We start from the raw sequence: 15,086 nt of genomic DNA, 5'->3' as shown, positions 1-15,086 counted from the left end.
ATTATCATTTAACATTAAGATGCATTCGCAAAATTTGAAAATTAGCGGCTCCAGATAGTGTCGAAAGCTAAGTGATTGAATTATGAATATCAGTGCATGAACAAACCCACTTCTGCCTCTCTGTAGCTCACTAAGGAGACAGAAAAAAAAGAAAAGAATAAAGTGTCAATTGTCAGCAGTCGTGAAAACCAAAATCTATTCGGCAGCCGTGACGGAGCAGTGTGAGTAGAGTGTGTAACGAGAAATGAGAGAGAGCCGGCGGGTAACCTTACCCTCCTCAGACCCCCGTCAGCTCCTGCTAGAGGGGGGGGTTGAAAAGAGAAAGGTGGAATAGCAGATGATGGAAACCTGAAACGATTCCCTTTCTCCTCTCTCGACTCCTACTCTCCTGAGATCTTTCACTCCCCCTCACCACATATATTACTGTACCTTCTGCCGCCCGCTAGACGCCGTCTCACTGACTGATTGACTGACTCACTAACTGTCACTCCTGCTCCTCTTAGATTTCATTATCTTTCCCCCCTCATGCACATCCACACCGTCCTTTGTCCTACTCAGGGACACGACGGAGCATAAAGCCACCTGAGCTTTAGACCTCTTAATAAAATAGATTTTTTCTTCTTTTGTTTTTACACAACACCTGTGTCCATAGGACAAACGTTTGCAGGTGACTTGCGGGTTTTACTTTTAAAACAATGTTTTTAAATCAACCGAAGAAACTAAATGATGCCTGGAGGGTAGCGACTGGTTCCTATATTTATTGGAGATACATAAAGTTATTTGAAGAACCAGCTGTAGCTCTGTGGATTAAGGAGGTCACCCTTTAACCACAGGATAGGAGGTTCGATCCCTGGCTCCGACTGTCCACGTGTCACTGAACCCCGAGTTGCCCCTCCTGCTAAATGCTGAAGAAACAACTGCACCAAGTCTAATGATCCTGCGTGCACTGCCGAGTGGTAACCAGATGTTCTTTAACGCATCCGTGGTGTAGCGTGGCACTATAGTGTCATGGCTGTGGTAGAACGGGCCCCACCCAGCTGTGTTGTTGTTGGCTGTGGTCAGAGTTTCAAGACGCTTGCAACTTTTTAAACCCACAGAGGCCAGCGCACCCATGTCTTTGTGGGTGGGGGTGTGTTGTTCGAGCTACCGGTGAAACAATGAAATAGGATCCAGGAAGTCCAGTGGGTCCAGCACCAAATGAATGAGTCATTAGAAGAGGGGTCACGATGCATCCATCTGGATTGACATATATATATCGATTCAATGATCAACAAACCAACATCATCGGTGCAAAGTGAAAACATCAATCCGTATCATCATCTTCAAGATGCGCCTTTATTTTGAAATTCCCAAGGCACGTCAAATCCTATTGTAGTTGCTCTTTGTGAGCTGATATAAATGTAACTGGTTGTGTTGTATGGGCACATATCGATCGTAGGTCATCTAACTGAATCGGAATAGTACTGTGGCAGACTTTGCGTATCAGCAAATATTGTATCGCTGTCTAAAAAAAACAATACGACATCTATATCTATTAATAGATTAATGCCAAATGAACCATACATCCTAATATAATCACTGCTAACACACAAAACCACGGTAAATACAACTGAACTGTATCTCACACAAGTGGTATTTACAGCAAGTGTTTCTCCAAATTAGACTACATTTCCCAGAAGTCCTATTGCTTGCCTCCCCTCCTCCCTCTTCCTGAAGAACAGAAGTTGTTTGCACATCCCCCATGTGCAATCACCAAAACTCTCACATTCCCTCAGACTGTGATCTGATAGAAGGAAACTGACGGCTGCCTTCCTGATGCTTATTGTAATCGCAAAATGAAGACATTAGCAATTAATAATGGATGTTATATTTCGCATCTCCACCTCCTCACTCACTTGCACCCACCTCCAACCGACACCCATTCTATTCTACCCGCGAGTTCACATTCACTTCTCTGCTCTCTCGCCCCCTTTTTCCTTCCGCTCCCTCCTCCCCTCCCTTCGTCTTTATCGCTCCATCAAAAAGCAGGGGATATAAATACCTTTCAGCCTGGAGAAGGTTAATTAGTAGAGGGATTTCCGATTAGCTCTTTATCTCTGTAGGGGGGGGGGAACTAGGACGCAGCCAGGGGCGTCTTTGGATGGTGGGGGGGGGGGGGGGGCATTGAATATGAGAAGGTGATCGGGCGACGGGATGGCTGAGCAGAGAGTGAAGTGGTGAGAGAAGAGAGAGAGAGTACAGAGGAGTGTGGTTGGTGAGGATGAGAGAGAAGAAGGAGACGGAGGGCGAGCGAGTGAGATGGAGACTGTGTGGATCACACAGAGAAAGAACCAATGAAGACAGAGAGAGAGACGCACCACGACAAACATGGCATGGAAGGTGGTTACGCGTAGAAGTTATGAACTGGGTTCAGTTGAGCTCCTCCAGACCTGCAGGTGGTCGGTTGTGGGGGTTCACCCGGATATACAGTTTTCTACGACTACAGGCTACCTGTTGCAGCACACAAATAAGCATCCAACTCACAAGACCATGCAAAGCATTTACTTTCAGTGCATGGATACAGGAGCAGCTACAGGTGCCTGCTGCAGAGCCATAACAGAACTCACTGAAAAGAAGGACCAAAATGTAAGTTGATAAGAGTTTGGGCGCATCCCTATTACGTGGAGTTTGGAGTTGCCATAGTGACGATCATGCTTACACTTCAAAACGTGTCTTTCTGTTGCCTTTCAGGAAATGAATAGCTGGTCTGTGAGGGAGTTTTATCTTGTAACTGGAGCAACAGGGGACGCATCTCCTGTCCAAACTAAATTGGTCTGTGTGTCTTCTCCCAGTGCATGCTGGGATAGACTCCCACCACCACCCCGAAGCATGGTTTGTATTAAGAGAGCAATGTAATCTCTTGAGGCCCAGAAAGCATTTTCCCCACAGACCACCACTATAGAAGAGACGTAGGCAGGACAGCTGTGAGGTTCTCAGCGTCGAGGCTATGGCCACGTGTGACGTCATCCCCATGTCTGATGTGCATGTGCAGTGGGCTATACAACGCATTAGCAAACCTGGAAGCTAACTCTCTTAGCTAATGTGCTTGCCATTAAGCGATTTCTACGACAGTATACACTAATATATCCATGCCCGTCGTCAATAAGACAACGGACGGCTCAAAAATCTTCTATCAGATAATATACGTCATTGTTTATCACGGTAAGGGTACATATCATGACACGGTAGTTGTTGGTAAATTCAATTAAGAAATGGTTTACAATAACATACCGTCCTTCATGACATTTGATTATGTTATTTATAGTAAAATAAATGATTTGGAACTTCTTTACAAACCAAAAAAACAGCGTCCTCACGTGGGACAACGAAGGTCTTTCAGAATGGAAGCATTAAGGTTCCTCAGGACAATAATTGTTTCAAACTAATTTGTCTATCATACAAGAAATAACACAGACAGGTGTAGCACACACAGAGGAGGGTGCTCCTCCTCCTCCTCCTCCTCTCTTCCAGTTCATTTGTGGGGAGAGAATCATTCTGCTCATTCTGTTTCCCAACAGACTGAACTCTGCAAAGGTCCCAGCGCCGCTCCTCCAATTAACAGCTCGCCTGGATTTAATCAAAAGTGTTCTGGGAGAGGATGTCCCTCAGAGATCGAAGGTCAACTCAATAATCCTCAGACACAGGCAACAAGTTTGACATTCATGCATCCGATTAACTCTGAAGTCAAACAGGTTGGACACGAGAAGGAATGTCGGTACAACGCCCACATTAATAAAAAAATATATACTTTAAGAACTTAAATATGTTCAAGATATGAATGTATTTATGCTAAACAGTGGTTAAACAGTAAGTACTGACTCTGGAAATCACAACGTCATGGTCTTTGTTGACCTGGTCGCCGATAACAGCTGGATGGTTGGTTGGTTCATTCAGTGCCACATTTTGAACGAAGCCAAACTGAGGAGTCCTGTTCAACTAGGCTGAATATTTTTAAATGCTAAATGATCATTTTGGGTGGAGTGAGATGGAGTAAAGGGAGATTTGGGGTTCGTCATTCAATCCCAGGCCCACAAACGGACGCTGGTGCAAAAAGTTTAAACAAAGTTACCCAGCTTTAATTTGCTCCATCATTTTATGATCCGCACGCAGACTACGGCGACAAAAAGCATCACCCCTTTCTGAGCATATCCTTGTGAGCGATGAAGTGAGCGGCAAACCTACAGTTATTATCAGACAATGTTCCTTCTCTCAGCCAGCGCCGCCTCCAACCGCAATCCAGCCGATGGAAGGAGTGTAACTATGTTTGTCAGTCACCATGTAAGAGTACCCCTTCACACTAATGAGGGATCCTGGAACACAAGTCTCCCCTCTTTATGTCGGGCGCGCAGATTCGATCTATACTCCTCAAATCCCTGAGATGAGATGAAGAGCCACCAGTCAGTCAGCTGATCCCATCCTGGCTTAGGCTCCGTGGCCACACTGTCAACAATCTGATTATTGCTAGCCCACAGACCACACACACACACGGCCAACTGGCTGCCGGCCAGCGCACAGTCACATGTATTGAGGGAAATAGGGACACGCACACACACACACACACACACACACACAAAACCCTAATACTGTAGAGTGGTTTGAAGTCCTCCTGTCCTGCATTTTAAGTGAAGATAACTTTTCCCTGAACATTGTGAGCCCACTGCTCACCAGATTGTATCATTGTTGCTATTTCTAATAATATTGGGGATTGGAAATGCCTCCAATGCAGCAGCTCATTGACAGTGCAACACGAGTCACTCGCCACCCGATCTGTATGTCCTGCCCGGTCGCTGCTGCACATGTGCAAACTACAATTACACACCTGTGGTTAAACGCTGCCGTGCAGCCGGGAGCAATTGAACGGGCCGGTGGGTCAGCACACACGGTCCCGCTCGGCTGAATGAAGCTAACAGCTAACGTTAACGTTGGTTGCGTTGAGTTGCATTGTGATGCGTTCAAGCTCCGTCCGGTAGAACATTTTTCACTGGGCGAAGGGGAAATATATCCAGACTCTATCATCCGTCCATTATCGGAACCGCTTATCCTATGCAGGGGCTGAAGGCGGTCCCAGCTGACATGATGCGTCCAAATGTAGTCTTGTACATGTAGTCATTAAATGTAGTCATTAAACAAAGATAAAACACAAGTAATTGTTTTCGGTACCAAGGACGAACAATTGAAAATCACCGCTCAGCTTCAGTCACTGATGTTAAAACCCACAAACCAAGCCAGAAATCTAGGTGTAGTTATGGATTCAGACCTCAACCTGAACAGCCATATCAAGACAATTACAAAATCAGCCTCCTATCACCTGAAGAATATATCAAGGATTAGAGGACTTATGTCTCAACAGGATTTGGAAAAACGTCCACGCATTTATCTTCAGCAGACTGGACTACTGTAATGGTGTGTTTACAGGTCTCTGTAAAAAGTCTGTCAGAACGCTGCAGCGCGAGTCCTCACTAAGACCAGGAGGGTGGACCACATCACTCCAGTTCTGATGTCTTTGCACTGGCTTCCTGTCCAACAAAGAATTGACTTTAAAATCCTACTGTTGGTTTACAAAGCACTGAATGGTTTAGGGCCAAAATACATCTCTGATCTGCTGCTACCTTATCCCGACCCCTCAGGTCGTCTGGGACCGGTCTACTTTCTGCTCCCAGAGTCAGAACTAAACATGGAGAAGCAGCGTTCAGTTTTTCTGCTCCACATATCTGGAACAAAGTCCCAGAAAGCTGCAGGTCTGCTGAGACCCTCAGCTCATTTAAATCAAGATTGAAGACCTTTCTGTTTGCTGCTGCCTTTAATTGAACCACATTCAATTAATATATTAATCAATTTCCTGCATTTCTGCATTTTACTACTGTATTTTACTTCTTACACTGTTCTTAATTGCTGTTAAATCTCCTTTACTTTTGCCTTGTGTTTTGATGCTTTTAATGGTTTTATGTGAAGCACTTTGAATTACCTTGTTGTTGAAATGTGCTATACAAATAAACTTGCCTTGCCTTGCCTTGTAGTTTTTGGCGAGTATAAATAAAGTTAGTTTTAAAGGAGATGCTTTCACAGCAATATCACAGCAATATGAAATTGATATAAGATAAGGTGGAGTTATGGCACTAGTACTTAGTAGCTTATAATATACGTATATATACATGTAGAAATAAAAATATATATCAATAAAACATACGTATGTGTATATATATATATACACATATGTAGGGATTATATATTAACACGCTGGTATTGGTTCTCAGTACTTGATCAGAACATCTCTATTATTAGGGATATAAACCATTTCTTGCAGCTTCCAACAGCTGACGCCAGATACTCTTTGTAGAAGCCAAAGTGCAGCAGTAGTTCGGTTGGTAACAAGTGGAACTTAACTGCAGCCCCACTACCAGAACACACAGCGCACAGAACAGGTGCCAAGCGCCTACTACTCACACACACACACACACACACACACACACACACACAAACCTAAAGCAGGACTGAACTACACACTCTCACACGCAAGCAGTGGTTGCAACGTAACACGCACTCGCAGCGAAGCGATTTGCACATTTGCACATTGCACAAAATGACCCGTTTCGGGCTTAATTGGAAAACCGATGCAAAGAGGTCAGTGCAGCAGCTGTGTTGGCTACAGCCACTGGAATACTGAAGTCTGCCGGCTCACAGGCCCTCACGTGGACACCAAAATAAACACAATCCCAAACTGTATTTACATTACGTGAGAGGAAGTAACTCTCACGACAAAATGCTTTTCTGAGATCAGTTCAATCAGCCTGGTCTTGTAAAATGTCATGCTCGATATATTTAGAGCATGCAGGACTATCGGCAGTCTTTACGCCGTCCACAGGATCAACACAGATCCAACTAATGGCCGTGAACATTGTTGGTTGAAGGTTCCTTTCGTCCTAAGAGCAAGTCTTTGTGAATGACTCACCACACTTTTTCTCCATTGCTCAGGTTTGCAGGTGTGGTGCAGCCTGCACCAATTCATGCATGTATGTGTGTTGCCCTGGATACAAGCTGTTTCTGACACAGGACTCTGCCATTTTTTAAATACCACTTTTCATCTGTATTATTATTATTCTGGGATCGGTTTTTAGAAAGATTTGGTGTTGATTAAAAAAAAATCCTGTCATGTTTCTTTTGGTGAGCTTCAACTTCATCACCTTTTTCTTTGCTGGTGTACTTTGTCCATGTTTGACATCCTATGCTGACACTATTTCCCAAAATATGCTATCTATAATTTTGACTTTTTGTTTTTATAAATATAAATGTGGCACAACCATTCTACTATAAAAAAAACTACAAATATTTAAGGCTTGACACCTTGGCCCAGGAGCCCAAGGTGTCTAAACCAGAACCAGCGTGGGAATAAAGAAGCCATCATGGACATGTTTATATGGACGCCTAATGCACTCAAATGAGAAAATAAATATTTGCTCTGTTTTTATGAATTAACAAGATAATCTGAGGCAAGGGGAAAAAATCCTGATTTGATTGTCTGAATTAACAATATATCATAAAATCACAAGAGAAGCTCTCATTTACTCAAGAGCGCGATTTCTTTGAAGCAAACGTCTCGAATCTGTTTAGTTTAATCCAGCTTTGTTTTGGTTTGAGTACGAGACATTCAGTGGTGTCTCTGGAGACAATCAGGCAATTGCGCTAAAGTTGCACTCACGTCATTCTTCATCTGTTTCTCAGTGCTGGATTAAACTAAACAGGCAGGACATTTTGTGGGGCATTTGCTTCCATAAAAATAAAGCTCTCATGTATATTACAGGTTCTTGCACGATTTTAATTCATTGAAAAGCTTTTATAGAATTTCTGAGATGATAATGAGCAGATTGTTTTTTATGAAAATTGTTCTCGGAAATGACAAAAATAATCTCATTAAATCCGAAAAACAGAGCAGGGTTTTTTTCATGAACATTTTTCTCAGAATTACTTAGAAAATCCTCTGGTTAATTCATAAAAACATAAAAACAATGCTTTTCATTCCAGATGTTTATGCCCTTTTCTGTAGGATGTTTAAACCTTGTGCTCACCTTGTCCTTTGGACTGACTCTGCCAACTGCAGTCATATCGCATGGTGAACCCGGAGTGTAATTTGTGAAGAAATTGACCCATAAATGAGGGTTTGGTGGTACTGTGGGAAGACAGATCATATTTATAAGATTCATATGATCTGTTGTCACATTTGTGTTTGAGAGGAAATACTTTATTCATATGCTTTAACTGAGTCTACCTGTCAGATTGTATTGCTATACACTGTGTTGGAGGTATTTTGTTGATTTAATGAGAGTTATGACACACACTTTTAGGTGGTGTTGCTATTATTTTGTCCAACAGCAGCAAGGTGTCTAAGGAAGGCAGAAAACGACGGTACATGAAACGTAAAATACATTTCAGAGTTGAATAGACAGCTCCTCGTGACACTAGGCTCTTGCTGTCGTAATAGCCACCTTACATCCTCAACAACACATCGAGTGAGTCTCACCCACCTCTTTCCTCTACTGTACCATCTGAGCCAGGTTCCCATGTAGGCGCTCACCTCAAATAGCTCAAGACGGAGTTACATCAGATCTTGTGTCAGTGTTTATCTTGAAAATTCCTCTAAACTCTCGTATCAAACTCCAGGCTGCTGGTTGATGTCGGTTAATTCTTCAGGTGTTGTGACCCAAAAAGATCAACAATCTTGATTAAAACACAATGCTTTAGCATCTTTATCCGCTTATAAGCATTGTCTACTTATGCTCTATAGTTTACTTAATGCGGCACAAATCAATGTTTTTAAGTTAACAACAGGACAAAAGAGAAATAAGAAATGTGAAACTTGTCTCTCAGTGGGGCGAATCCACAGAGAAGAATCAGCCGACTCTGCGGTTCCCCTCAGCTCTAAGGAGTTTGCAAGAAACAGCACTCCGTATGAATATTAATGCTACTTCCTGTTTGTAGGTTTAATTGTTTCCTAACCTGTTCACCGTATCAACTAAGGTGATAATACGCCAATGTTCACGGCTTGTTATGCTGTCCCTAGATAGGTTTAACTGTCCACTATTAGCTAATGTCAATATGTTTGTTTAAATTGCTTATTTTTATTGCATATTTTATTCGTATTCTTTATTCAAATCGTATTGTCTTACGAGTTGAGCCTGCTTAAACCGCTCATTACAATGCAATATGATGGTAAAAACCATCAACCTTGTACAGTGGACTTTTATATTATTAAATCAACAAACAACTAGTTTCTGACCAAGGCTGTTCGTCAGGAGTTTCCCACAGGGCATTTAATTAGGGTTGCTCATTTCGATTTTTCCTTTCGGACTGATAGCCGACCCTTAACTGTTGACCGACAGAATCAGTGCCTAACAAGCCGCCCAGCAATAACCAATGAACAGACATCACGTTATAATATTGGACATTATCGTACAGTGCCTTGGAGAAGAGAAGAAGGGGAGGACATGGATGTTGGCGTGGCCATACAGGCACACTCACCTCTCTGTCTCTCTCTATCTCCAGGCCGGCCTCCAGCAGGCTGGCCTCAAATTCCTGCCTGATGAGACGCATCTCGTGGTCGGCGGGCTCCGTTGGCTCGCTCCCTCCCGCATCACCGAGCTCCATGAAGACCTCTCCGACTCGCGCATCCTCCCCTCCCGGTACGCTGCCTCCTCTCCCGACCGCCGGCACCGGCACCGGCACCACCGCCGCCGCCGGATCCGAGCCCGCTGAAGGGGGAAAGTTGCCGTTGGAAACGATGGACAGCCTGTCGTGTGACACTGAGGTGCTGGCACGAGATCGTATGGAGCCGTGCCGCCGCTGGTGGAAGACCAGGACGTAGTCAACTTTCCGCCTGCCGTCAGAGAAGTAAAGGCCCTCTTCGCTGCCCTGAGGGCTTGAAGGTGGGCCCACGACCTGAAGGGAGCCAAGGGAAATCAAAAAAAGAATGTAAAATATACAGTAAGCTGCACTGCAGTAGCACCAACTGCATTCATCATTTCAAGGCCTGCCAATCAATCTAGCTGATACGCATTGTTTAAAGAGCGCACACTCGGGACCTTTACGCAGCAGTGGCGTTACGTAACAAGCGTTTGAATGGACTTAAACATCTACTGCACTGTCAGCACACGCAAACAGAAGTGGCTTTTGGCAGGTTCTCAAAAACACTGGAGTGAGAACCTTCAGCAGCAGAGTGGGCAGTCAGCTCACCTCTGGCAGTTTTATTCTTTATTTAGACAGAGGGAACGTAGAGAGGGAGACTAAACACGGAGGACACAGCAGCTTGCTGAGCCTTTATGCTAAGTTACATTCTACTCTATTTGTTGGTCACAGCTCTATATATCGCATGAAGGTCACTAGGTTTCTATTTTGTTGAGATAATAAATAACGCAACATCACTTATATCAATGAGATGGATAAATAGATGGGCACATGACCAAGTTTCACATTCAGTAGACCAGGCTAGCTTTCAATGTCACTGTGCAGTAGCTTTGCCAATTGAAACAGAATGAATGCTAGCGGAGGAGGCTTCATCTATGCTTCCAAAATATGTTTTACATGTGTGGAAAAGCTATCTTTTAACCCTGCAATGACCGGCCACTTGGGGCGCAGCAGTGACAAGTTGCGAACACAGCATTGACATATCACCATCTTTTAGATCGATATGGTGAACGTGGTAGCAAGCAGTTGCGTACGTATACAAGCCAGCGAGTTTTTAACATGAGCATTCATTTAGAGCCGTGTTCCTGGCCACCTGGCAAGCGGGCGTCCTATAATCACTTTCTTTTAGCGCTGTCTTTGGTCTCCACCGTGGTCTCATCCAACTTCCAAGGGAAATATCTGTCTCTTTAGTGGCTGAATGCTACGCTATGCTCACCAGCTACTTTCTAACTGTGTCTGTCTGCTGTTTGGGTGCTGAGGTAGTGTACGGTGGCTTTTTAGAGCTTTGAAAACAGATGCTTTCTATGAGAGTCATGAGTTGTGGGCAGGACAGTGAAACAATAAGCCGAAACTCTCTTCGGTGAAGCCAATAAATTTTCTGTTTTGAATTGATTCATTCTTTGTCGATTCATCACTACGAACTACCCGTTCTGCAATGTTAAATTGTGTCAGACTGTCATTTGATCCATTGTTAGCGTGTTGTAGAGGCGTGATGATGTTTGATAAACTAGCAAACAAGTTGAATCAACTTCCCACTGTAGAATGGGAGCTATGTAACAGTCACAGCTTTAAGTCTTCTATACCATCATGGATATATCATACTCATAGAGATATGGCCATAATGCTTTGTGTGTTGCTTCCAATTCCACATTAGCTAAAATATTTAAAGGTCCCCTGGTACCCATGGTCCTCCAACGCAGGTAATTGCATATATTTAGACTGATTGGACCTCTTCTAAGGCGTGCACACACTGTGCCTGATTGATATCTTCCTTGCACTCTTTGGGTAAAACAATTCACACCTTTCGAAAACGTTTACATGGGTTGTGCCCAAAAACATGGCACATATAGAGAAGGGAGATGCACCGATACTGATCAGATATCTATGCGTCCTATATTGATTCAAATAGCTGGATCGGCTATTAATGACAATACTGTAGGCCCACTTGATATTGAATACCATTATTTAATAGATAACAACTCAGTACATTTATATCTATGTATCTATTTGTTACATTTTGTTTTACAAAGTTAGGAGAGCAATAATGAAGTCAAGCCTGATGTTGCCTTACACATAAAATAATGATCCATAATGAGGCATAGAGGTTATTAATTTAACGCTTGCATCAGTACTTGGTATCAACCCAAAGCCCAAGTGTCTATACCGGGACTGAAAAAGTCGGATCGCCGCATCCGTAGCTTTGTAGGCCAACCCCAGGAGTTAGCATCACACTGGTTCCCTCCACCAAAAGTCTATGTTCTTTTCCTACTGGATTTTTTTTATTATTGCAGAAAATAAGCTCTGTGGCAGACAAACGCTTACGATCCTCACAAATATTGTTCGGCAAGATAGTCTTCACAAATGAAGACCACTTTAAGTGACCTTTGAAGCGTTAATGCAATCACCAGAAGTAAAAAGCTAACGTTAGGCTATAAAACGAACAACGCCACGGTCGCTGAGCGAGAGTATACGAGCACGAGCCTGTGAAGGCGGACTAATCAGCGTGATGGTGTTTTGTGGTTTCATTTAGCCACTTGTTAGCAACCGCCTTTGTTAAGACGGGTAAAAGCTTCAAAATTCACCAGAGGGGCATTACCTTATTTTTACATTTATTTATTTATTTATTTACATTTACCTTTACATATTTTGTATCGTGGAACAAAACTCAAAAATCTCTTTAACTTGTGTTAAACAAATATCTTATTTTACCCATCCAACCAAAAACACATTCAAAAAACCCAGTGACTTCGAGACGAGGGAACCGGAAGAGCAAAAATGCTGACTCATTTCCAGGTTTTAGGACTCATTCCTGCATTACTCTATTATTTACAAAATGTACTACATTTAATGTTTGCCATATTTCATTGTGTGGAAATCATGCCTTATATAGCACACTCAAAAATCTCCACATGTAAATACCTCTCATGGCATAAGCCATTGAGTGTTTTTTTAATGAAGTTTGATGACCTCACATAATTCCCATCATAGCTCCGCCCAAGTGAGGTCGAATCAGCAAACGTGTTCGTCAAACAATAAACTACTCAGATAAACTGTTATATGTTCTTCATGTCAAAAAAAAAAAAAGTTGAATATTTTAGTACCTGTTATCAATTGAACTAGAGTCACTGTAACGTTAAATGGCGCGTGGAAACGTCTACTGTCCAGTAAAATAGTAATATCCACTCGAAGTTTTTGGAAGTTCTCCCCAGCTGAGACATACATGTAGGCTATGCAAACACATGGCCGTCAACTATTATCTTCTGGAACTTTCCCCAAAGGGGTTCTGTCTGCTGACACTTCTTCATAAAGAAGAAATTTGTTTAACACCTAACGTTAACTAGCGCCATGTAGGTTCCAAGGCGCTCGTGTTGGTCAACAAAATGTTACCTGGAGGTTGTCGGAAGGTTGTAAATCTTTCACAGAACCTCACTTGTGTTTGCTCATACCGTAAAATATTTCGTCGTTAGGTCGTATGTTGCCTGTTTATTGGGGTCGAACAGTCTCAACATTAGTAATTACAGAAACACTTTCTGAACAGCGGTTTAGAGTGAGCTCACCGTAAACAGCACCACCGAGTTTGCAACAATGTCGCCAAATGTAAATTAGCTGTGAAGAGGAATAAAGTGGGTCGCGAGTCACAGATAAAGCTAATTAAACTGCTGAGAAAAGCAACAGAGTGGCGGCGGATGGATACGGTTGTACTTACAGGGATCTTGTCTTCATTCGGGGAGATCTGCATGTTGCGCTTTAAAGACACACGGAGAAGAAGAGGAAGAAGAAGAAGTAGAAGTAGAAGAAGAGAGGGAGTGAAAGTTGGCGGTTCTCGCGGATAAAAACAGCGCTATTCATCATCACCACCTTCATCCCCATCATCCCCGGATGACACCTGGGGTCACTCCAGTTCGTCCGCGGTCCAAGAGGGGCGACGGCTCATCTGCACAAGAGTTCATCGTTGTTGTCAAAGAAAGACGTGTGAGATTTAAAAGGCTGCGCGTGTGGACTGATCGCATGCTGGTGATACCCATCTATTCCACTGTGTGATCTGGAGGATGGCTGCGCACAGCTGGCGCTTTTGGCACGGAGCATCCACGCTGTAAAAAGTGTCTCCCTTCAGTCTTGATGCTCAAAAATGGCGTTTTAAAAATAAAATAAAAAACGGATTCCTGCCAAACTGATGTAAATTTAAATTATTTATCGGTGTGGTTTTAGACTGTATTTAGAATGTCGGTTTCTGATATAGGTCACATCTAAAATTACCTTTTACAGTAAAAAAATTAAAAGTTGAATTGCAATCTAACGTATTTTATAGTACAAAATAAAAAATATGCTCTTATTTCGAAAAATGGCAGATTAAGATGGTTATCTTTTGCAGTGTGGAGAGAGGGAGCAGCCTTGGTTGCTCAGACAGCCCACGGAGAGAGATTTCCTGTACACCATAATCACAGAAGCAACCAAAAAGTACATTCCCATTCAACGAAACAATTGAGAGTGCAAGTTAATTGTATGGCAGCGTAATGTTGTATAGGAGACTATATTTCTGTCTTCCTCAGAGTGAGCATTCATCACAAGGCACCGCTAACCACGAACCTATTTCTAATATCAGCCTTCATCCTCAACTGAAGTCTTTTCCCTAAACCAACTTCAAACTTGGACTCACGTGTTTCTGCTCAAAGGCACGTTAAAAGTTGGTTCAATTCTCCAAAATATCTGAGCTGCAGCTTTTATTTTGAAAGACCACAACAAGAATAAGCATCTTCAAAAACACATCTCGGAGAACAGCTCCCTCCATCATAGTAGAACATTAAAAGTAATTTTAATGAGATTTTTCTTCTATGTTGTGCTTAGTCATAACATGATGCAATGCAATGCAATGCATTACCCATGCAGGAACTATTACATAATTGACTAATTTTTACAAGTTGCTGCCAGCATGTGTGAGCAGGCTTTAACTCAAAAGAGGGAAAACAGCACTTTAATGTGTTTTGTTTTGTTTCGGCCTATCAGCATACTTTCTGTAGTCCCTTTTAATCACCTGCAACAAACTTTGTGATTCCTCAGCACAGGGCTCTTCCTTACAATGGACAGGCTCCAGGATGCTGGAGGAGATGGGTTCCAGTCCCATCCCGGACATGTCCTTGGTCAGGTGGTACAGGGCCTCGCTCTGGATGGAGGAAGACTCGCTGAGAGCTGTGGCTACTCGCATGAAGCTCGTGCCGTTGCTCCATACTTCTGGAAGACATTGATTTTGGAAATACAAATGACTGCAACAAAGGGTTCAGCATCTCGATTGGTCATTTGGTCATGTAAGACCTCACCAGGAAACTTCATGCTGAGATACAACAACAAAAGGAACTAATTATCCAGAAATGATG

At 42.9% G+C, this 15,086-nt stretch overlaps 1 protein-coding gene across 1 annotated transcript in view; it reads right to left on the bottom strand.

The window, feature by feature from the left end:
- Positions 1–13,453, bottom strand: part of ano2b (anoctamin 2b) — a gene marked incomplete at both ends in the record, with an annotated part of 56,515 nt that extends 43,062 nt beyond the window's left edge. Inside the window, 2 exons of the mRNA XM_079294664.1 lie at positions 9,553–9,969; positions 13,421–13,453. Of these exons, the coding sequence (XP_079150790.1) occupies positions 9,553–9,969; positions 13,421–13,453 (450 nt within the window). The remainder of the gene's footprint in view (positions 1–9,552; positions 9,970–13,420) is intronic.
- Positions 13,454–15,086: the final 1,633 nt, after the last annotated feature.

Source organism: Melanostigma gelatinosum (genome assembly GCF_949748355.1).
Source record: "Melanostigma gelatinosum genome assembly, chromosome: 22".
Lineage (NCBI taxonomy): Eukaryota > Metazoa > Chordata > Actinopteri > Perciformes > Zoarcidae > Melanostigma > Melanostigma gelatinosum.
Note: the sequence above shows the minus strand (reverse complement) of the source record. Positions and strands in the feature narration are given on the sequence as shown.